The 24953-nt window shown below is 41.4% G+C and overlaps 1 protein-coding gene across 1 annotated transcript; it reads right to left on the bottom strand.

Moving 5' to 3' along the window:
* Positions 1 to 903: 903 nt before the first annotated feature.
* On the bottom strand, positions 904 to 24202 carry snphb (syntaphilin b). The gene is made up of 7 exons (XM_063015835.1): positions 24101 to 24202; positions 12874 to 13017; positions 10535 to 10609; positions 7241 to 7357; positions 6619 to 6726; positions 5205 to 5354; positions 904 to 2944 (listed from the first exon to the last, which is right to left on the bottom strand). Exons 2-7 carry the CDS (start codon positions 12915 to 12917, stop codon positions 1399 to 1401), a joined length of 2040 nt encoding a protein of 679 aa, XP_062871905.1. The 5' UTR covers positions 12918 to 13017; positions 24101 to 24202; the 3' UTR covers positions 904 to 1398.
* Between the last annotated feature and the right edge of the window lie 751 nt (positions 24203 to 24953).

Genomic DNA, 24953 nt, shown 5'->3' with positions numbered 1-24953 from the left:
CTAGAAATGAAAGATAAACACATTGCTGCGGTGTCAAACCTTCACAAATAGACACTCAGGTGGTGCAGCGATAAAACATACTAGCACACCAGAGCTAACATTTCGAACTTGTCGGTTCGTCCATCTGGCAGGCCATCTGTTCAAGGGGGTATCAGTGAGTGCCACATAACTGCTGCTGGCTGATTGATGGCGTCTGCACAGAGATGGAGGATAATGTAATCAGGGTGTGACTCTGCATACACAAAGCTTATCCAACATATGAACTCGCCTCATGCAGGTGAAAAGATGCAGTCGGCTACTGCACACGTGTCGGAGGGGGCATGTGTTAGTCATGGCTCTCCTCAGTCAGAGTGCAGGTCAACATCAGTACAGAGGTAGCATAATGCAATAGGGTAATTGGAGGAAAGTTGGGGGGAAAATGCAGTGATGGACTACACAGGGATAACATTTTAGGCAAGCAATTTTCCTCACTATTATTAGTGGAAACAAATCTGATTTGCTTTTTTATTTTATTGTATTTTTTGCTTGGTGTCAGTTAAACCATGACAACCCAATGCCCACAGGCAATGATGACGCTTCTGGTGTGAACACAGGGCGGTGAACACAGGGTAAAAAGAGGTAAAAAAATTGCTGCTGGTCTGTACGTAGTATTAGTATTACTGTAGCAACCTTTTACCATTATCGGCTAAGACATCGTCAACCAAAGGACCCAAAAATAATTAAATAATGATTCTGTACTTTTGCTTATACCTTCCCTTTTTGGTTTAGAATAACCTAATTGAGATAATATGTATGTACTTATTCGTGAGGGCAAGTGTAGAAGTGAGTATAGCTATTTAGGACACTGGTTTTCTAGACAAAGCGTATAAAGCTCAGCAGTAGCAGACAGAACTAACAATGCACCTACAGCTACTATAGCAACGATCGTCTTCAGTTGTTCCGGTGGTACGGCTACACTAAACACTAAACACAACACAAACTTGCACATCTCGACACACATTGGGAGACTGGAAGACAGGAAATCAGAAATAATGTCAGTCCCTTCACCTTTCTTTGTACTCTCAGAGTCTTTGCCAGAGATGTCTATTAGATGCTTTGTGGAACACACCTTGTCCAGCCAGCTGTGTCGGGGGATGGATCACGGGTTAGTTGTATTCGTCATTTCATATAACCAGTACATCTGACATGATTTCAAGTATAATTCATTAGTCTACATGATTCTTTCCCTTGATACCATCTATTCCTAAGCTTTAAAGAATTGCCGGTCAGGATCCCAAGTTGGCAGCCTTGCCATTGCATGCTGACTTGGTTTTAAATTTTAATCACCACCCACCGACTAAGTGCAGATGTGATTAATGGTAATTAAACCAGGGCTCTTCTGTTGTGCAAGATTTGACCTCATATATTCATGCTTCCTGACCCTCCACCCCCCGCAGGGTAATGGCGTAGACCTCCTCCCCGACGCAGGGAGTGCAGGGCCACAGTGCAGCAACCACGCAGCAACGCTCCAAAGTGATACATGGGCTGACCACCTTGTCGTGTGCCCCGGCACAGCCAGGCTACCGTGGGTACTACTGGAATTACCACGGCCAGCAGATCCACTAAGAAGTGGCGGCTCCAGTAGCTCTTTACAGGCGCTGTGGCCTCCTGGTCCTGGTTATCTTCATCGTCCTCGGGTACTTCTATAACTGTGACTCCATTGATTACTTGTGTGTCTTTACTCTGTGGCTGGGTAGTTTGTGGGGTGGGCTCTACACTGTCTTCCATCAGTGCAGTCTCTGGCATGGGACAAGAGGCAGATCCAGGGCTTGGTGCTGGATCTGAATTAGAAGGATCTAGAGCAGTTGATGGCGCATCCACAAATTCTGCCAAAGCATTTTCCATAAAAGCAGACTCACTGGCACTGGATGCTCCAGTAACAGATTCCACCACAAAAGCAGAAGTGGCACTTGCTGCCAAGAGGGGCTCTGCGATAATGCCCTCTCCAGCAGCCGTAGCCATGACAACAGATTCTGTGGTGACCGAGTCCAGATCATCACCATCATCCGACAACCAGGTGGAAGTGGGGCTGCAGGCCTGCGACCGAAATGTGCGGACCTCAGCAATGGTGTCCAGGTCAGAGCCAAAATTAATTCCAAGGGCTGGGGCTGATGCCGGACCAGGGTCGTACTCTGTCTGGATGGCCTGCTCTCGTAGGTGGTGCAGGTACAGATGGTGGTGAGACAGGCATGGGTGGCTGATACTTGCGCTCGCCCCTCCTTCAGCTGCCCTGCCCAGACTGTAGCGTAGTGGAAGCCTCTGCGCTTCACCGCAGCACAGTGCTTCATAGGTGGCTGAGTGAGGCAGACGTGAGCAGGCGTCTAACAGGGATGCTGTCTCATTGGACAGGCACGCAGCCTCCAGAAGCAGGTCTGCCCTCGTAGCCCCGCCACCCTCAATCTCCCCGCAACACACAAAACCACTATCCTGAGTACCCTCAGCTGACAGGCAGCATGCCACATCCGATCCACTGCCATTCTCGTTGCGCTCAGGTGCAGCCAGTTCACTCAGCTTGGTGTAGGTAGAGCTGCGGGTCAGCGAGCGGGCCGGTGAGCCTTCACAGGACCTCACCGGCCTCTCGCTGACCCACTGCTCTGCCCCCACCACCCCTCCCCCACATGGGGCGTCGGCCCCCTTGGCTGTTCCGACCTGAGCAAACTCCATGCTTTGGAGCAGGTTCTCTAGCTTGTGGTTCTGGACGTTTATGTCCTGGAAACATTTCTGCACACCAGAGTCCGCCTCACCCAGGTTAGTGCGTACCACATCGACAACCTGCTTAAGCTGCTGGATCTCCTGGCGTGCCTCTTTTAGTGCAAGCTGGGCCTCCACACGATGGCACTCTTCCTCAATCCAGTCCTCCTGCATCCGGGACAGCTGAGTCCGCAGCTCATCCACTTCTGTGTCCCTATATCAAGTTTTGAAGAACAGAAAAGCAAAATAGAAAGTACATTTGCTTAACACGGATCTATTTTATGCCCAGACAAACAAATGCATTATATGGCCAAAAGTATTTGGACACCTGAACACGAGCATGCTGGACATCCTCTGTGGGAATTTGTGGCTAATCAGCCGATCAATCATAACATTAAAACCACCTTCTTGTTTCTACACTCACTGTCAATTTTATCAGCTCCACTTACCATATAGAAGCACTTTGTAGTTCTACAATTACTGACTGTAGTCCATCTATTTCTCTACATACCATCACCCTGCTCTTCAATAGTCAGGACCCCCACAGGACCACCACAGAGCAGGTATTATTTAGGTGGTGGATCATTCTTAGCACTGCAGTGACACTGACATGGTGGTGATGTGTTAGTGTGTGTTGTGCTGGTATGAGTGGATCAGACACAGCAGTGCTGCTGGAGTTTTTAAATACCGTGCCCACTCACTGTCCACTCTATCGAACACTCCTACCTAGTTGGTCCACCTTGTAGATGTAAAGTCAGAGATGATCGCTTATCTATTGCTGCTGTTTGAGTTGATCATCTTCTAGACCATCAATGGTCACAGGGCGCTGCCCACGGGGCGCTGTTGGCTGGATATATTTGGTTGGTGGACTATTCTGTCCAGCGAAACATTGAGGTGTTTAAAAACTCCATCAGCACTGCTGTGTCTTATCCACTCATACCAGCACAACACACACTAACACACCACCACCATGTCAGTGTCATTGCAGTACTGAGAATGATCCACCACCTAAATAATACCTGCTCCTGACCATTGACGAACTGCATGAAAGGGGGCTAAAAAGTGCTTCTATATGGTAAGTGGAGCTGATAAAATGGACAGCAAGTGTAGAAACAAGCTTGGAGGTTGGTCATGATGCCATGGGAAGGTTTTTTATCTGCAGGAAGTGGCTATTTTAAATGAGTGCCTTCTAAAGTGAAACTGAACCTTGGTTATACTTGGACTTTCAAGCAGGACAATGATCCCAAGCACACTTCCAAGTCAACTAGTTTGGTCAAGGAATCAGTCCTGGAATGTAGTATAGTGGCCTTCTTAGTTTCCAGATTTAAATACTATAGAAAATCTCTGGTGGGGTTTAAAGAAAGCAGTTGTAGCCCAAAAGCCATCAACCTCAAACAGTGGCTCTATTAAAGATGGAATGTTTAGGGCAGCGTTTCCCAACCTTTTTTGCACCACGGACCGGTTTCATATAAGATATAATTTCACGGACCGGTAGGGGTGGGAGGATTTAATAATATTGCTCACAAACAATGTAAGAGGATGGGTCCCTGCTGAGTCTGATTCCTCTCAAGGTTTCTTCCTGTAATTTTAAGGTAGTTTTTTCTTGCCACTGTCGCCCTGGGCTTGCTCAATAGGGGGTTTTTGGTCTGTCGGTCCTGGATTCTGTAACGTTGCTTTGAGACAATGTCCATTGTAAAAAGCGCTATATAAATAAATTTGACTTGACTAAAATGAGCTTTTTCGCTGCAACGAGACGCTGCTCCCACCAAGGGGTGACAATAAGACAATAACACCCGAAACAGAAGCAGTGAAAAACGCTTTTCTAGTGATCTCTAATTATTCACTCTTTCTGCGCGGCCCGGTAATAAATAACCCATGGACTGGTCCACAGCCCAGTGGTTGGGGACCACTGTTTTAGGGCTTAACTAATCAAATGAATGTGACCCTGTTGTTTTACATAGAACCACAGGTCAGGCACTTTGCTTATACCATTGTTCAGCAATTTGATTCTGTTTGGTTTAAGAAACATTGATAGATCTTTTACACGTTCAATATAATTTATTGAATTTCCCAGCTGGCAGGTTGTGCAATGTTTTTTTGAGAAAAATATGAAGGTAAAGAATTTGAAACACTGTTTAATAATAAAAAAAAAGGTTTAAGATGAAAATGGATTAGAAAACACTTTTTGCTATTGGAATCCATCTGAAATGTGTGCTCTATTGTGCTATGCAACAAATGACCACCATAAATGGAAACCAACAAATGAAAACCAATTTATATGTAAATGCACGGCTGTTGGTCACATCAAACAGTAATTAAAATGTACAAAGACAACTGCAAATATCAGTGAAACCTTTAAAGGAAATCAAAGAAGACAAAATTGGATGTTTGCATTGTTTCACTAGAAGATAAGTGTTTCATTAGTCTATTGTGGTTCATGTGTAGTCTACAGTATTTACACACATGGATTTTACCTGTCCTGTAGTCTTTCAACCGTCTCTTTGAGCCGTGCCCTCAGATGTCTGATGCACACCTCTTTCTGCTGGAGAGGGGTCAAGTACTGCTCAGGGGGAGGGGGCTTGATACCATGGTTATTTGTGCAGGAGGTGTACTTTGTGTGATGCCTGGGGGTAAGAAGGATGATGTAGGGTTAAGGTTTAGTGTTAGGGCAGACCAGTTGATGCAAAACTTTAATAGGTTTGCAGGCTGCAATAGCTTTTACTAGAATGCCTATATGCATTAAGAAGCATATCTAGAGAAAATGGTATTTCAGCATTGTTTTAAAATGATCCTCTTAGTTTTAAGAATAATTCACATAAGGTCATGAGGCACATATAATCAACCAACAGCCCTGCTGGTAGTAAAATAAGTCATAATAAATAACTATTGGCACTGTCATAGAACATTACACTTTTACAACAAGTCAGCTATGCTAGAGCTGCCCTGGTCAACGTTTATTAGCAACAACTGCCCAGCCATGGGCTGTTATTGCTGGCTTGGCATGGGGAATATTAATTTGTTGATGCAAATCCCTACCAAAATCCCACAGGTTTCAGTGCTTGGTCCTCTCCTTTTTTTTCTCTGCACCTGCACCCTTGGTAAACTCAACTCATCCTCTTCTTTTCTACCTCAAACATGCACATTTCAGCTCGGCATGTCTGGAATGGCGTCTTTTGCTTTCTGCAAACAACATCCCACCTTCTTAATACCTTTTCACAGGGTTTAGCTAAATGGAATTCCTTTACTGTTGCCTGTATTCAAGTGAGCACTTGCTAAATACTGTATTTGTAAATCAGGACAAGAACTGGTAGTCTAGAGCGTCATGGATCATGTTTCTGTAGTCCCAGTACACAGCCTACATGTGAAATGAAACATGTTGACTAACCGTTGGACACAGAAGCAGTGGAAAAAAGTTCTTTGGATAGATAAATGATGCTTCAGGATATGTTATCCTAATCTTGGTTTATTGGGTAGCATGATAATGCTTCTTACTCAACTATAATGAAAGGCTGAAGGAAAAATAATGGTCTAGGGCTGTATTTGATTATTGGAGACATTAGATCCTGTTACGTCTAGAATGCATTTCAATTTTAGAAAACTGTAAACTTTGTTGCAATGGTTAAGCAGAAGAATGCAAAAGTCCTTAAGGATATAGTTTGCTTAATTAGGTTTAAAAGAAATGGACTGGCCTCCACAGAGCTCTGTTCTTAAGCCCACTCAGCACCTTTGAAATGAATTGCCATGCCAGCTGTTACTGAATGCCTTAATTAGCCTCCCTATTCATGTCCATAGATTTGTAATGTAAAACATCATACTTTGTCTATGAACTGTGTGACATACTGAAACATTAAAAAATTAAACTTATTTGATTTTTCAACTGTGTCCAACCTGTGGGTGGGGCTACAGTCACTGCCCTTGCAGGATCCTGAGTTGCTGCTGCTGCTGAGTGAGGCATTGCCATAGGGATCACGGTTGCTAACCGGTGCGGGGCACTTCCTACAGCAAAGTGAAACAGAAACCATGAGGACAGGTAACACAGGGTAGGGAAAACGATATACTCATGATGACTATTCAAATCACTAATACAAAATCATGATTTAGCGATAAAGTATGACTATTTAGAGCATGACAACAAAACATGCCCATCAATACTGACTTTACTAACATGCCACAAAACAGACAGAGTGGAGATCAGCAAGTGGGATACAAGTGACCATAAAAGCACGCAAAAGGAAATAAAGAATGCAAGCAGATGTTAATGAGCTATGATACATCAGAATACAAAATAAAGAATTTATGGGACATATCCAAATTGCCAAACTAAGCAAACGGTTCACTTAGTAATAGATGCTAATCTGATGATGATCTGGACACCACACAATCCAGTCCAGTTGAAAATAATACAATAACATAAGGAGTTTGAATCCATGCCAATAAAATGCCAAAGTAATAAAAGAAAAGTAGGTAGATAAAGTAAAACAAAAAGTGGGAAAGTGAATCATGTGCTGACCGACAATTCCGTTCCGGGGACTTGGGTGACAAAAATCCTTGGCTCTGCCTCATAGAGACCATAATGCCTGCCTCCATGGGGGTGTAGTCTAGCTCTATAAACCTGCAGTAGTCAAAACTGACCCACACACAATAACAAACCATTACACTGTGACCACACACACCTGGTCTGAGCTAAAGTGTGCCTGGATTTAATGTGTCGTTGTTTCAAACCAGACTTTGGGTTAAATATAGATTGTGACCTTTGTTATTAAAGACATTTTACAAGTAATATGTACACAAAGTGGTTAAATCACCTCCTTACCTGGATACACAAGTCATATTTTTAAGTCATAAAGATTAAAACTAAGAAAATTGACCAGCCATAACATTAAAACCACCTCCTTGTTTCTACACTCACTGTCCATTTTATCAGCTCCACTTACCATATAAAAGCACTTTGTAGTTCTACAATTACTGACTGCATGCTTTGTTAGCCCCTCATGCTGTTCTTCAATGGTCAGGACCCCCACAGGACCACCATAGAGCAGGTATTATTTAGGTAGTGGATCATTCTCAGCACTGCAGTGACACTGACATGGTGGTGTTGTGTTAGTGTGTGTTGTGCTGGTATGACTGGATCAGACACAGCAGCACTGCTGGAGTTTTTAAATACCGTATCCACTCACTGTCCACTCTAATAGACACTCCTACCTAGTTGGTTCACCTTGCAGATGTAAATTCAGAGACGATCGCTCATCTATTGCTGCTGTTTGAGTTGGTCATCTTCTAGACCTTGATCAGTGGTCACGGGACGCTGTTGCCTGGATATATTTTTGGTTGGTGGACTATTCTCAGTCCAGCAGTGACAGTGAGGTGTTTAAAAACTCCATCAGCGTTGCTGTTTGTCTTATCCACTCATATCAGCACAACACACACTAACACACCACCACCATGTCAGTGTCACTGCAGTGCTGAGAATGATCCACCACCCAAATAATACCTACTCTGTAGTGGTCCTGTGGGGGTCCTGACCATTGAAGAACAACATAAAAGGGGGCTAACAAAGCATGCAGAGAAACAGATGGACTACAGTGCTTCTATATGGTAAGTGGAGCTGATAAAATGGACAGTGAATGTAGAAACAAGGATGTGGTTTTAATGTTATGGCTGTGGGCCCATTACTGGTTAAGGAACTTAAGGATCAATATGCATAATTTAAAGATGTGCTGCTCACCTTATGTGTCCATTCAAAACCACTAAAAATTACACCAATTAAATTATATACACACACTTTACAAATTATCTGAGCAGTATATTATGTGAAAAATGAATAGGCGCATGCATGCTCTATAATTTCCCTGAAAAGATTCTCTCAGTAATCAATTAAATCTCCAGACTGGACCTGCAATAAGGCAAAGTTCATTCAGAGGCTTTGACAAAAACCGTGAGAAATATTGCAGCAGGGGACACATGCTGCAGTGGATCATTGGTCATTTACAAATTCTAGTTATGCACCTACATAATATCAATCAGAAAGTAAGAGAAAATCTTAAAAAAATTGGCACACATTGAATTAGACCAAGAAATAAAACAAATTGACCCAGCCTTAAGCATTTTATGGATCAAGATGTCCAATGAACCACAGGGTAGCACCATCTCTCAACCCAACGTGAGCAAAACATGCCTTTTCACACTTTTGTCTCCTGTTTGCCAGGCTGTGGTGAAGGTTATGGGTGAGGCCAAAGATACAAAAGAGGATGGTGAAGCGAAAGCAAAGAAAGAGCAAACATCAAAAACTCTTGTATAATTACTGATAACAAAGACAGAGAGAGAGGAAGCAAAGGTAGACACCAATGTAAGTCCATCATATTGTGTTTTACATGATGAACTGTCTCAAGCCTGTTAATACAAGTGATGTGTGGTGAAAGAGATGCTCTGAAAATAAGCGGAAAACTTTGTATAAGGGTGTTTAATGACGTACTGACAAAATTATTGATTTATTGCATATCTAAGTAATCCTATTATTCTTATTCTCCAGGCCACCCAAGGAGGATGGGGGTCCCCGCTGAGTCTTATTCCTCTAAAGATTTCTTCCAGTAATTTTAAGGGAGTTTTTCCTTGCTGCACTGTCGCCCTCGGCTTGCTCAACAGGGTTTTTTGGTCTGTCGGTCCCGGAGTCTGTAAAGTTACTTGTCCACAATGTCCACTGTAAAAAGCACTATATAAATACAATTGACTTGACTTGACTTAAATACTGCTGTCGGTATGTCAGTACCCATTTAGTACGTTGGTGAAAATGCAGTATCTCTGTCACACAGATTCTGTCACACATTATGTGGTAAGAATCCACATCTACAGACACATCTGCAATGTGTTACTTAGATGTGCGGATGGGAGCCACCTACACACCCTATCCCTAAATCATCCTTAATCCCTTTCTACACCTCACAGTGCTTAGAACTAGATAGACATTATTTAGGTGGTGGATAATTCTCAGCACTGCAGTGACACTGACATGGTGGTGGTGTGTTAGTGTGTGTTGTGCTGGTACGAGTGGATAAGACACAGCAGCGCTGCTGGAGTTTTTAAACACCTCACTGTCATTGCTAGACTGAGAATAGTCCACCAACCAAAAACATCCAGCCAACAGCACCCCATGGGCAACGTCCTGTGACCACTGATGAAGGTCTCAAAGAAGACCAACTCAAACAGCAGAAATAGATGAGCGATCGTCTCTGACTTTACATCTACAAGGTGGACCAACTAGGTAGGAGTGTCTAATAGAGTGGACAGTGAGTGGACATGGCATTTAAAAACTCCAGCAGCGCTGCTGTGTGCTGGTATCCACTCATACCAGCACAACATACACTAACACACCACCTCCACTGCAGTGCTGAGAATGATCCACCACCTAAATAATACCTGCTCTGTGGTGGTCCTGTGGGGCTCCTGACCATTGTGACAGGGTGAAAGCAGGCTAAAAAAAAGTATGTAGAGAAACAGATTGGCTACAGTCAGTAATTGTAGAACTACAAAGTGCTTCTATATGGTAAGTGGAGCTGATAAAATGGACAGTGAGTGTAGAAACAATGAGGTGGTTTTAATGTTATGACTGATCGGTGTAAAAGTTAAAACTAAATTGTCTGCCTTGTTTGTCTACTCATTCTAGTTATTTACATTCTCCGACTAGTAGCTTGCAAAAGGGATTAAGGACTGGTTCTAGATAGGTAGGTGGATTGCAGAGTTTGGTAACTAAAAGCAGTGCTCACTACTATAACCATGCACTACAGAGGGTACTGAATCTGAGGCTCACGGAGCAGGTGTGGACGGAGAGGACAATATTTGCTGCAAGCGCCATTTAGGCTGCAGGGCCTTCAGAGGGTTGAATCTGAGAAGAAAGACAAGACAGAGAGGCACAGAGCTCGGCTCTACCACACAGTGTTAATGGTTTTAATAACCATTGACTAGCTAATAATGTATCTAATGTCACTACTATAAATGATACTCATTGTACTATAACAGTTCCATTTTACCAATTTGTGTGTAAACATACTTTTATCTGTTTTTAAACGAAATAGTGAAGGTTTAAAAACAGATACAAGAAAAATATTCAGTTACTGTGCAAACCCCATTACTGGGGTAATTGTAAAATGCAAAAAAAGCAATAAAAAAAGAAGCTTTATGTCAACCATGTCTAGAAGCGGTGTTAAGCTCTCTAGGCTCCGAGGCATCTGAGATGGACCATCACACAATACACAAATTAATATTCAAGATCTTTTTTGGAAGAAATTGACGTTGTGTGGTCCGAACCAAAGATAAAAAGGACCATCCAGACTTTTATCAGCAACAAGTCCAAAAGCCAGGGTCTGTCATGGTATGGGGTTGTGTCTGTGCCTTTGGCAAAGGTCATTTACGCTTCTCGGATGGCAGCAATAATGCAGAATTGTACACTGAGATCTTGGAACAACATATGCTGACTAAGATAACATCAACAAATTAAATTAAATTTTATTGCATTATAGGACAAATTGTCCTATTTTTTATTAGAAATGGGGTTTGTAAATTCTACATATAAGTGCATTTATACTGTAATTCCCAAAAATGGCTTTGCAAAAATGTACTATTATTTATTTATAGTGTCTGATTTCTTTCTCAACTATTTTAAAACATCCCTTAAAACAATTGTGTTTATACTTATAAATAAATCATTTTCTTATAATTGTAATTGTTCAAAGCCTGTCCATCACAGGGCAGACATTCACACTCAGGGCAGTTTTTAGTAGCTCAAGTTTGCCTTACTGCATGTGTTTGGACCACGCCAACACAGGGAGAACATGCAAACTTCACAAAGAAAGGACCCTTTCCACCCAGTTGGGAAATCAAACCCAGGCCCTTTGTGCTGTAGGCCATTAATCTAATTTAATTACCTTCAACTTAATTAAATTACTTTAAATACATTAATTTAACTGGATATTAGGAATGAGTTAATGCCTTGCAATAAAGCTGAGTATCCTGAACCTGAAGCAATCTTTGGTTTTCTGTCATTTAATGCTTTTAGTCAGCACAGCAACTTAAAACTGTCATCAATCTTAATTGGAAAAGGAACACAGAAAAAGAAAAATGGTTAAGGCTGAAGAGCTGGCATAGCAAAGAGAAAGAGAGATGTTAGATTCAGCAAAGCACTCGCGACAACCAATAAGAGGTAAAAAGCTGAACTTAAATGACTATATACACCGATCAGTCATAACATTAAAACCACCTCCGTGTTTCTACACTCACTGTCCATTTTATCAGCTCCACTTGCCATATAGGAGCACTTTGTAGTTCTACAATTACTGACTGTAGTCCATCTGTTTCTCTACATATCTTTTTAACCTGCTTTCACCCTGTTCTTCAATGGTCAGGACCACCGCAGAGCAAGTATTATTTAGGTGGTGGATCATTCTTAGCACTGCAGTGACACTGACATGGTGGTGGTGTGTTAGTGTGTGTTGTGCTGGTATGATTGGATCAGATGCAGCAGTGCTGCTGGAGTTTTTAAATACCGTGTCCACTCACTGTCCACTCTATTAGACATAGTTGGTCTACCTTGCAGATGTAAAGTCAGAGACGATCGCTCATCTATTGCTGCTGTTTGAGTTGGTCATCTTTGAGACCTTCATCAGTAGACACAGGACGCTGCGCACAGGGCGCTGTTGGCTGGATATTTTTGGTTGGTGGACTATTCTCAGTCCAGCAGTGACAGTGGGAGAGTTCTGACCATTAAAGAACAGCAGGAAAGGGGGCTAACAAAGCATGCAGTGAAATGGGTGGACTACAGTCAGTAATTGCAGAACTACAAAGTGCTTCTATATGGTAAGTGGAGCTGATAAAATGGACAGTGAGTGCAGAAACAAGGAGGTGGTTTTAATGTTATGGCTGATCGGTGTATATGTCTTAGAAGTGTATGTAATCATTTTACATGAATAAACTTTAAACTTAAATCCCATCAGACTTTCCCAGATTAAAACCAGAGCAAAATATAAGAGAAAAAACAGGTAAACAATAAACTAGTGTTCATATAAAGCTAAAGTGGTGACCAAATCACCCTGGAAACGTGACAAGAAAAAGACTGCAGTCAGTTAATGCAAAATGGACAGTTTAGAGTCCTACCTGTGAGACCCAGAACCAGATTTCTTATTGACAGGTGAAGACATCGAGGCAAGCTAGCTGGAGTTCTTCGCAGCGTGATGTCTTGCTGCTGTCTTTCTTGTTTTTGTTCCCACTCAGGACTCAAAGACCTCAGGTGCAGCCAGCCTAGAACAAGAGCACATCACAGACCACTTTTGATAGATACTGACCACTGCAGACGGGAAACACCCCACAAGGAGATTCTCTGACACAGTCGTCTAGCCATCACAATCTGGCCCTCGTCAAACTCGCTCAAATCCTTACGCTTGCCAATTTTTCCTGCTTCTAACCCATCAACTTTGAGGATACAATGTTCACTTGCTGCCTAATATATCCCACCTACTAACAGGTGCCGTGATAAAGAGATAATCAGTGTTATTCACTTCACCTGTCAGTGGTCATAATGTTATGACTGGTCGGTGTATGCTTAGGGCATGATTGCAAGTAGTCATATTCCAATATTCCAAGAATACTGCTACAATAGAAGGTTACTGGATGTGTATGTGGTGTACGTGACAAAAAGTGTGTCAATTGTATTGTATTGTATTGTATTGTATGACCTCCAAAACCCAGTTCTAGCTTGTTTAGACCAGTTCCCTTGTTTTAGCTAAGAAATCTCTGTTAACAGTGGAATATTCCAATGTCCTACAAGGTCACTGAGTGTATAAACATGATCATTTTCTTTTTCTTGATCGCAGTCTGTGTGAGACTTTGTCAGTGAAATCCTTCATCTCCAGACAAGGTTAAAACTCTTTTCTACTCATAATCCAGTCTTTGAGGTATTTGATTAAAGGTTTTTTTCCACCATAAGACGTAGAGCAGGTAGTGGTGAGAAGACAAAACGTAAATAAAAAGCCACTTCTAAATCTAAGTGATTAAAAGATTTTCCCTGATGTGAAATTGAGCACATTTTGTTGTAAAGCTACAACATTCAGAGAATTTGAGCCAAAAAAATATCCAGCCAACAGCGCCCCGTAGGCAGCATCCTGTGACCACTGATGAAGGTCTAGAAGATGACCAACTCAAACAGCAGCAATAGATGAGCGATCGTCTCTGACTTTACATCTGCAAGGTGAACCAATTAGGTAGGAGTGTCTAATAGAGTGGACAGTGAGTGGACACGGTATTTAAAAACTCCAGCAGCGCTGCTGTGTCTGATCCACTCATACCAGCACAACACACACTAACACACCACCACCATGTCAGTGTCACCGCAGTGCTGAGAATGATCCACCACCTAAATAATACCTGCTCTGTGGTGGTCCTCTGGGAGTCCTGACCATTGAAGAACAGGGTGAAAGCAGGTTAAAAAAGTATGTAGAGAAATAGATGGACTACAGTCAGTAATTGTAGAACTACAAAGTGCTTCTATATGGTAAGTGGAGCTGATAAAATGGACAGTGAGTGTAGAAACAAGGATGGTTTTAATGTTATGGCTGATCAGTGTATGTATACTGTATCACTCAGTGTACTCCCAGCTAGGTTTAGAGAGTTTTACTTTCATTTTCATCAATTTACTAAGTCAGACAGGTAACAAAGTTTTAATCAAATGCTAGCTTAAATGTTTAACAGTGACAGTCATGTATGTGTGCTGCTAATGTCAATTTACTGAGAAAGCAGAAAAGCAGATGATTTTGTTTTGTTATTGACCCAGCAGGCAAATTACTCAAAATAACTTAAAAACACCCCTGAATTAAAATAAGAAAGAAGAGAGGAATTCAGATATAATGTGATAGCCTGTTTTCTATAAGACAGTTTCACAATTAGATATTATTAAAAATGCAGGTACACACCATGCAGTAGACAGCTTCAAAGCTAACAGCAGTAGGTAGAATCATGAGTGATTACTCCACGTTGTGTTTTCGGTAAAAGTGCTGAACTGGTGTCGATGACTGTGCACTCTCTGTTACACAAACCCTCAGCACGTTCAGCAGTTCTTGGGGAAATGTGACCTTGATTTTTGTAATGCCACAAACAGTGTTGAAATAAAAAGCAAATAATTAGCTATATATTTATTTTATTGTTTTCTATATAATTTATGCATTTTTCCCATTTCCCCCAATTGAGCATAGTTAATTTGTCTTCCGCTGCTGGGGGATCCCTGATTGCAGTCGAGCTGGGTATATTGCTGCTCATGCCTTCTCTGACCCATGTGCAGCCCTTAGCGAAACCTTTTTTCACCCTTGCATCCTGCACAGGGTCTCAGGGTCAGGATCCTTACACAGCGCTTGAAAACCCCACCCACATAGTCCAGTCATTCTGCCCTCGTGCTGCAGGCACTGCCAATTATGCCCGCAAGATGGCGCCCAGCCGACCGGTGGCAATGCAGAGTTTTGAACCGAGTTCAGAATCTCGGGGCTTGTGTGCTAGCGGAATATCCCGCTGCGCCACCTGGGCGCCCATAATTTCCTATATAAAACATTACAGACACTTTTCTATACATCTATTAAGTTGTACAACTGTGCAATCTGAGACTAAAAATATAAAGAAATATATAGTAGAGATCTGTTTACATTTTAAGAAACTTTATTATATTTTTTAAAGTTCATATTGATGGAACTGCCACATAATGTTATAAAAAAATTTTTTTTCTGATAATAATCAGATAATCTGATAATAATAACCTGTCTGCATCCTGATAATAAAAAATATACATAAAGGTCCCTTGACTAGTCTAATCAGAATTGTTGCAGTAATAATAATCTTAATTAGGACCCAAGACAATATATCAAGATTAAAACAAGGCTAAGCTAGTTAGCTTGACTTGCTAACAGCAACTTGGCCAGGTGAGTCAAGAAAAATTATTAGTATTATTATTATTATTTCATTTAAATTTCCACACATGATCATGTTTTACTATCTTTTTGTTTCCCCTGCTGTCTGCAATGCAGTAACACACCCCAGTCGGGACGCCAATCCATCATGGTGCCTCAGCCATACCAAAGCGACATAGCTAATCATGTCTGTTTATAGATGTCTGACTGGTTGATAGCACTGCGGGGGAATCGAACACTGGATCCCAGTGGTAGGGCGTAAGCAGAATTTACTGATGCACCACTCTAGCATATTATTATTAGTTATAATAATAACATTAATAATATGTAGGTACTGTATATAAGCAATGAAGGCATTTTTATTTTTGAGGACAGTGGTAGCCTAGTGGGTAGAGCTTTGGGCTATCAGCTGAAAGGTTGAGTGTTCGACCCTAAAGTTTAGTGCCCTAAACCCTCTCTGCTCCATGGGCGCTGTACGATGGCTGAGCCTGTGTCTGACCCCAGCTTCCAAACAAGCTGGGATACGTAAAGAAAGAATTCCATTGTACAGTACCTCTGTATATGACACATAAAGGCATTCTATTCTATTTATAGGTTACACAAAATATGTATTGATTAAATCAAAATAACAGCAAAAACAGCAGTTTATGTGATTGTCTTTCTGAAAAACAGACACAAAGATATGTGATTTTTCTCCTAATGTTAACACTAGTGATCGACGGGCCGATTTTTGGCATTTTTTAGATAATCGGCATCGGCCGATATATGTGCGCACAAGGCCGATATTTAAACATTGCCTCCGTCAGCTCAGTGACTGTATACAGTCATTGGTCTGGCTGTTGTTAGAGCGCCCCGTGTGTCCATTTTGCCACTCTCCAGGCAGACATCAGTGAATGCACAAGAACAAGGATTGTAATCCTCCAGCCTGTAGCTGCATGCCGTCTCATCATCTCATTTTTTTCCAAATATTTCACTTTAACTTTAACTTCATTATTTTTTATTCACAAATATTTTTGTTAATTTTTTATTTATATTTTGATTACTTATCTAAATGCTCACACAATGCACACACAGTTTGGTGCTTAAATAATGGCTCCTTAAAAGAAGTTCTTCTATGTGCAACTGTCTTCACTAAGCATGTTTGTTCATTCTTAAAAACAAAAAGATACTGCTATCTGCTTGTGTATGTTAAGTGCACTGAAACCTTTGAAATAATTTGTATTTTATTTAAAGTTTTTATTTTTTTTATTTTATTTTTTGAACGGCCAAAAGAGCAAACAAGAATATACAGTGATAAATAAATGTTTATTTAAGATCATTAATTCTGTTTTGTTGTATTATTATTATTATTATTGTATTTTTTAATTGTAAAAAAATTTTATTATCGGCTTTATATATCGGCCATCGGCCACTTCTTTCGTCTAAATATCGGTATCGGCATCGGCCATTAAAAAACCCATATCGGTCGATCACTAGTTAACACATTTAAGCTTTTAATAATTAACAACTTCAAACTGTATTATACATGACAGGATGCTGACATTGTACTGAATACATTACAGTGAACATGCATCTATGATAGGGTTAGAACTAGAGAAAAAAATGGACACTTTTGGACAAAACAAAGGCAATGAAAAGACAAAATAGCTCAAGACCAAGATCAGGCTACAGAGGTCCTTTAATACCAAGACTCAATTGTAATTTTGCTACTCGGGTTGCTGGAATGGCAATAATGCGCTCTGGGACTCCCTCACTTATGACTCCATGCAGAGAAATAGTGAGTCACCTAATGCTCCCCAATCTTCTCAACACACAAACAGAGAGCTCACTTTTGTCCAGAAGCTATCTCAGTAAACATTTCCTTATTGAAGTCCAAATAGATGAAACACTGAAACCCAGTTAAAACAAAAGGATAGCTAGAACTGAATTTTCTTTTTAAAGATGAACAGATGGTGGATCAGGACGAGTTGGACTTGTTGCTTAAGGGGTATGTGAAACAGGGTTTGATAAGATCTCTAATGTAGGTCTGGGCAGGTTGATCCTTGACTTTGTAGGTAAGCATTATTGTTTTAAATTGAATGTGTGCAGCCACAGAGGGCAGCAGTGGCATGATGTGTTAGCGTTTGGGTTGACTGAAAACCAGGAAGGCAGCTGCATTTTAAATCAGTTGCTGGGGTCTGATAGCAGACCCCATAGCAGACTTAGCAGACCACTTACCACATAGAAGCACTTTGTAGTTCTACAATTACTGACTGTAGTCTATCTGTTTCTCTGCATACTTTTTTAGCCTGCTTTTACTCTGTCCTTCAATGGTCAGGACTCTCCCAGGACTACACTACAGCACTACAAAGCAGGTATTATTTGGGTGGTGGGTCATTCTCAGCACTAAAGTGACAATGACATGGTGGTGGTGTGTTACTGTGTGTTGTGCTGGTATGAGTGGATAAGACACTCATAAGAGTTTTTAAACACCTCACTGTCACTGCTGGACTGAGAATAGTCCACCAACCAAAAATATCCAGCCAACAGTGCCCTGTGGGCAGCGTCCTGTGACCACTGATGAGGGTCTAGAAAAGGGGTATTCAACTAAAATTTAAAGAGGTCCAGTTAGAGAAAATTTCTTGAAGCAAAGGTCCGGAATGTTTAACTATATACAGTATATATAAATAAATAAATAAATAAATATATATATATATATATATATATATATATATATATATATATATATATATATATATATATATATATATATATATACACAGGGGTTGGACAAAATAACTGAAACACCTGTCATTTTAGTGTGGGAGGTTTCATGGCTAAATTGGACCAGTCTGGTGGCCAATCTTCATTAATTGCACATTGCACCAGTAAGAGCAGAGTGTGAAGGTTCAATTAGCAGGGTGAGAGCACAGTTTTGCTCAAAATATTGCAATGCACACAACATTATGGGTGACATACCAAAGTTCAAAAGAGGACAAATTGTTGGTGCACGTCTTGCTGGCGCATCTGTGACCAAGACAGCAAGTCTTTGTGATGTATCAAGAGCCACGGTATCCAGGGTAATGTCAGCATACCACCAAGAAGGACAAACCACATCCAACAGGATTAACTGTGGACGCAAGAGGAAGCTGTCTGAAAGGGATGTTCGGGTGCTAACCCGGATTGTATCCAAAAAACATAAAACCACGGCTGCCCAAATCACGGCAGAATTAAATGTGCACCTCAACTCTCCTGTTTCCACCAGAACTGTCCGTCGGGAGCTCCACAGGGTCAATATACACGGCCGGGCTGCTATAGCCAAACCTTTGGTCACTCGTGCCGATGCCAAACGTCGGTTTCAATGGTGCAAGGAGCGCAAATCTTGGGCTGTGGACAATGTGAAACATGTATTGTTCTCTGATGAGTCCACCTTTACTGTTTTCCCCACATCCGGGAGAGTTACGGTGTGGAGAAGCCCCAAAGAAGCGTACCACCCAGACTGTTGCATGCCCAGAGTGAAGCATGGGGGTGGATCAGTGATGGTTTGGGCTGCCATATCATGGCATTCCCTTGGCCCAATACTTGTGCTAGATGGGCGCGTCACTGCCAAGGACTACCGAACCATTCTGGAGGACCATGTGCATCCAATGGCGGTGCCGTGTATCAGGATGACAATGCACCAATACACACAGCAAGACTGGTGAAAGATTGGTTTGATGAACATGAAAGTGAAGTTGAACATCTCCCATGGCCTGCACAGTCACCAGATCTAAATATTATTGAGCCACTTTGGGGTGTTTTGGAGAAGCGAGTCAGGAAACGTTTTCCTCCACCAGCATCACGTAGTGACCTGGCCACTATCCTGCAAGAAGAATGGCTTAAAATCCCTCTGACCACTGTGCAGGACTTGTATATGTCATTTCCAAGACGAATTGATGCTGTATTGGCCGCAAAAGGAGGCCCTACACCATACTAATAAATTATTGTGGTCTAAAACCAGGTGTTTCAGTTATTTTGTCCAACCCCTGTATATATATATATATATATATATATATATATATATTAGGGCTGTCGAAGGTAACGCGATAATAACGCATTAACGCGATTTCAATTTAACGCGATTAAAAAAAATAGTGCCGTTAACGCAAATTCTACTTCATGTTGAGACTTGACTGGTAGAACAAACGTTTTAATGTCGGACTTGCCACCGTTTTTCATTTGCGGTTTGTTATCATAATGTAACCGAGCGTTGTAGGGATGCACTTTCTTAATAAATAAATAAATACACGCTATACTCACAAGTTGTCGGGAGCAGAACACTTTTTTTTAACTTATTCTGTTACGGTACCAAATACCGGAAAGCTGAGTCAAGCACGTTAGTCCATGAACTATGGAAGCCCAAAAGGGTCAAAACACACTCACTTCGTGTAGAAACGTCCATCAAACCATTGTCACAATACAACCACAGAAAAGTCTGTTACAATAACTACGCCTTATCCCACCTAAAGCACCGCTGATCTACAATGTTTGCTGATGGAGAAATTTTAACCTACAATCTGACATTTACTGCCTAGTATGTGAGTAAATAAAACTCCCTTACAGTTTTCTCTTGTCCCAGCAGTTTTTAACATAAGTACATTTAGCATAAAATGTGTTCACCATTTTAATTGTAACATTTCACTTAAAAATCCTTGTTTTCTATAACATTTACACAGATTTTTTTTAATGCGATTAATCGCGATTAACTATATGAAATTCTGAGATTAATCGCGATTAAAAATTTTAATCGTTTGACAGCCCTAATATATATATATAAGCGACTTACACAATGAGCAACTGAGGGTTAAGGGCCTTGCTCAGGGTCCCAACAGTGGCAACTTGGTGGTGGCGGGGCTTGAACCAGCAACCTTCTGTTTACTGGTCCAGTACCTTAACCACTGTGCTGTCTATATTTGTTATATATAAGTAGCCTAATAGTTGTATCAACATCTGCATGTAATCAATAACTGACTGTCAAATCAGATGTCTGTCTATTTATTAGGGTTTTTAACATCATGTTTTACACTTTGGTTACATTCATGACAGGAACGGTAGTTACTCATTACACAAGATTCATCAGGTCACAAGTTTATATCAAACACAGTCATGGACAATTTAGTGTCTCCAATTCACCTCACTTGCACGTCTTTGTACTGTGGGAGGAAACCGGAGCTCCCGAAGTAAACCCACACAGACACGGGGAGAACATGCAAACTCCACACAGAGAGGACCCGGACTGCCCCACCTTATCAAACCTTTCTCTTATCAAATTAAGAGAAAATAAAAATAAATTGTGCTCCAGTGGGAAGTAAGAACAGAAATTAGTCTCTCCATCACGGATTAAATGCTGTAATTTCGCTGTACACGTTTCTTTTTTGGAGAGCGCCATTTGTCTCCTGTCTCACTCGTCTTTTTCTCAACTTTCTCCTGCACAGTCGTCTGTATCTCTCCCTTAGTTTTTTGTACGTTCGCTATCTTTCTTTTTCTTTCCACCGTCTTTTCACATGTAACTCGCCTCTAACCCTCTCATCTGTCTGCACTGTAGAGTCGCAGTGTTTACCGGCTGGAATGCACAGACTTGATTGGCTGAGTGGTGTCACGTGATTGGTCTGTGCGTTTTCTCATCCGCTAAACCGCTACTGTAAAGACTACAAAAGCTGCGCCGGTTAAAATAGAAGCGCTCCGTCAGGTTTCAAATAACTTTCTGTTTTGGCTGTAGGTCCAGGTCCGTATGGGACAGCTTCTGGGTCCGGACCCGGACCGCGGTCCACCTGTTAGTGAATGATCAACCATCTAAATAATACCTGCTTTGTGGTGATCCTGTGAGGGTGCTGACCAGTAATTGTAGAACTATAAAGTATGGTAAGTGGAGCTGATAAAATGGACAATACATGTAGAAACAAGGGGGTGGTTTTAATGTTATGGCTGGTCAGTGTACAAAGCAACATGATCAAGATTTTAGTGTGGAGAAACTCCAACTGCCTTCACAAAGCCCTGATCCGAACCCCTTTGGGACTAGTTGAAACAATAATTTCAAAGCAGGCCTCATCCCACATCAGTGCTTGACCTCACAGATGCTTTGACTAAAAAAAAAGCAGACACAATTTAACATCTTGTGCAAAACCTTCCCAGAGGAGGAGAGGATGTTATAGCAGAGAGAGAAACTCTATAGTATTGCTCATGTTTTTAAAATAGAATGTCCAATTATGAACTACTATTGGTACATGGTAATATATTTGCATGAAGTATGTATACATGTGTAATTGCAATGGTTTAAAATGAAACAACATACTGATAAAATTCAGATTTATTTTAGTTTGATACACAGGAAAACACAACGACATTGGAGGCACACTGAGAGGGTGTGAGATAAGTCTCCATGGAGACTGACACCATTCCAGTATGTGAGATGCCCAGTTTATTAAATGGACCCCACTAGTGACAGCTGACTAGTACTACAGAACAGAAAGCAGCTCCTAAATTAAAAATAGTGAAAATTTAATATAAAGAATTAAGAATGTTCTGGAAGTTGTGACACTACAATATGTTTTGAATAAAAACGAGCAAAGAGCAAGAGTGGCACAGCTGGCACTGTGTCCTGGCCTCTGTGTCTAGTTGAGCATGTTTTTCATGTATGGATTAGGTTTCCTCCTATCTTCTAAAAAACATAGCATAGCAGTAGGTTGACTTGTGGTTGTAAATTTCCTCACAGGTTAAGGGGTCAGTGTCATGCCCTGGGATGGATTGGTGCCATCTTGTGGCTAGGGTTAATGACTGGACTTTGAATAAAATCAAAGTGCCACCTTCACAAAGTGGCAATTTACTGTAGAGCAGCCACTTCACTTGCATGTTTTGTGAGATTTAAGGGAACAGTTGTCGCAGACACAAAAAAAACATGTCAGACTCCTTACATTAAGTGAAGGTGAGGATTCAACCCAACCAGCAGCATTGTTTAAAATTTAATATAATAATAGGTAATGCAATACAATATACACTGATCAGCCATAAAATTAAAACCACCTCCTTGTTTCTACACTCACTGTCCATTTTATCAGCTCCACTTACCATATAGAAGCACTTTGTAGTTCTACAATTACTGACTGTGGTCCATCTGTTTCTTTGCATACCTTTTTAACCTGCTTCTACCCTGTTCTTCAATGGTGAGGACCCCCACAGGACCACCACAGAGCAGTTATTATTTAGGTGGTGGATCATTCTCAGCACTGCAGTGACACTGACACGGTGGTGGTGTGTTAGTGTGTGTTGTGCTGGTATGAGTGGATCAGACACAGCAGCGCTGATGGAGGTTTTAAATACCGTGTCCACTCACTGTCCACTCTATTAGACACTCCTACCTAGTTGGTCCACCTTGTAGATTTAAAGTCAGAGACAATCGCTCATCTATTGCTGCTGTTTGAGTTGGTCATCTTGTAGACCTTTATCAGTGGTCACAGGACGCTGCCCACTGGGTATATTTGGTTGGTGGACTATTCTCAGTCCAGAAGTGACACCATGTCAGTGTCACTGCAGTGCTGAGAATGACCCACCACCCAAATAATACCTGCTCTGTGGTGGTCCTGTGGGGGTCCTGACCATTGAAGAACAGCATGAAAGGGGGCTAACAAAGCATGCAGAGAAACAGATGACTACAGTCAGTAAGTGAAACTGCTAGAAACAAGGAGGTGGTTGTAATGTTATGGCTGATCAGTGTAAGTTTGTTAAATATAAGATGATCCTTTATAGCTGCAGCTTTAAAAAAAAAGCATATATTTTGAAGTGTAGAACATTTTAGGTATAGAACATAAATGACTGCAGCACAGGAACATCACTCCCCCCCCCCACCCAAAAAAAAGTGAAACTCACTCTGGCACCATTGTTTCCAGTAAATGTATAATTATTATACTTGCTCATATGCCACATTGATCATGTCTCTATTTAAATTCTCATATTAGGAAACCCTAAGAAACAAGAAATACTAAACAAAAGGGTGCAAGGTCACAGCAGGCCCTAAAACACAAACCGTTCTGCACCTGTCACGACTCACAAGGCACAGAACAACCTGAGATCCACTAATCACCAAAGCATCAACACATCCACACTGAGATCTGTCTGAGATAAACCCACTGATATGCTAGATCGAGATCATTCTGCAAAACCAGAAAGGGAAAATGAAAGCCGCGTACCTGCTGCAGCCCAACATCTGTACTGCACAGTCACTGCACATACCGCGACACCTCCACATCCAGCATCACCGCATCATGTGGGGATGCCAAATTACGCAATACTACGTGCATTAATTACATCCACCATGATGCGTCTACACCTGATGTCCTTTATTAAATCGTGTGGTGTGCCCTACCACGGAATGTATAAATGCAGCATTATTATGCATAATCAAACATATCGGTAATGCATACCTGGTTATAAGGCCTCCCGGTTCTGGAACCAGGGTTCATTCATACAAACGGCTGTTGAACCGCACTGTTATTGCACGAAAGACTTGTGCGCACAGGGGATGCTGGTTGGTGGCGGGTGGCGCCTGCGCCCCAGGTTTGTTTGTATTGATGTTTCGTTCACGAATGACTCGGCTCTTTGAGTCGACTCCGGGGAGCCGACTCGCAGTAAAGAGTCATTTTTGTTTTAAAGTGAAAGAGTTACATTTATGAAAGCATGTTCCACCTGAAGGAAAACAGACAGCACTGTTAAAGTGTTCAGAATTTAAAAAATGTAGACTTTTTGGGGGGAAATTGTGGCTTTTTTATCTCAAATGTTTGACATACACTGCCTGGCCAAAAAAAAAGGTCACCACCTGGATTTAACTAAGCAAATAGGTAAGAGCCTCCCATTGGATAATTACTGCATGGGTGATTATGTTTCAGCTGGCAACAAGTTATTTAACCCTAACTGGTGCAGTGAGTAGCTTCTCATTTGTTAAACAACCATGTGGAAAGACACATCCTGTGGTCATGGAAAAGATGTTAATCTGTTTCAAAAGGGTCAAATTATTGGCACGCATCAAGCAGAGAAAACATCTAAGGAGATTGCTGAAACTACTAAAATCGGGTTAAGAACTGTTCAACGCATTATTAAAAAGTGGAAGGACAGTGGGGAAACATCATCTTCCAGGAAGGAATGTGGTCGAAAAAAAATCTCGAATGATCGTGATCGGCGATCACTTAAACGTTTGGTGAAATCAAATGGTAGAAAAACAACAGTAGAACTCAGGGAGATGTTTAATAGTGAAAGTAAAAGCATTTCCACACACACAAT

Source organism: Trichomycterus rosablanca, chromosome 19 (assembly GCF_030014385.1).
Source record: "Trichomycterus rosablanca isolate fTriRos1 chromosome 19, fTriRos1.hap1, whole genome shotgun sequence".
Classification (NCBI taxonomy): Eukaryota; Metazoa; Chordata; class Actinopteri; order Siluriformes; family Trichomycteridae; genus Trichomycterus; species Trichomycterus rosablanca.
Note: the sequence above shows the minus strand (reverse complement) of the source record. Positions and strands in the feature narration are given on the sequence as shown.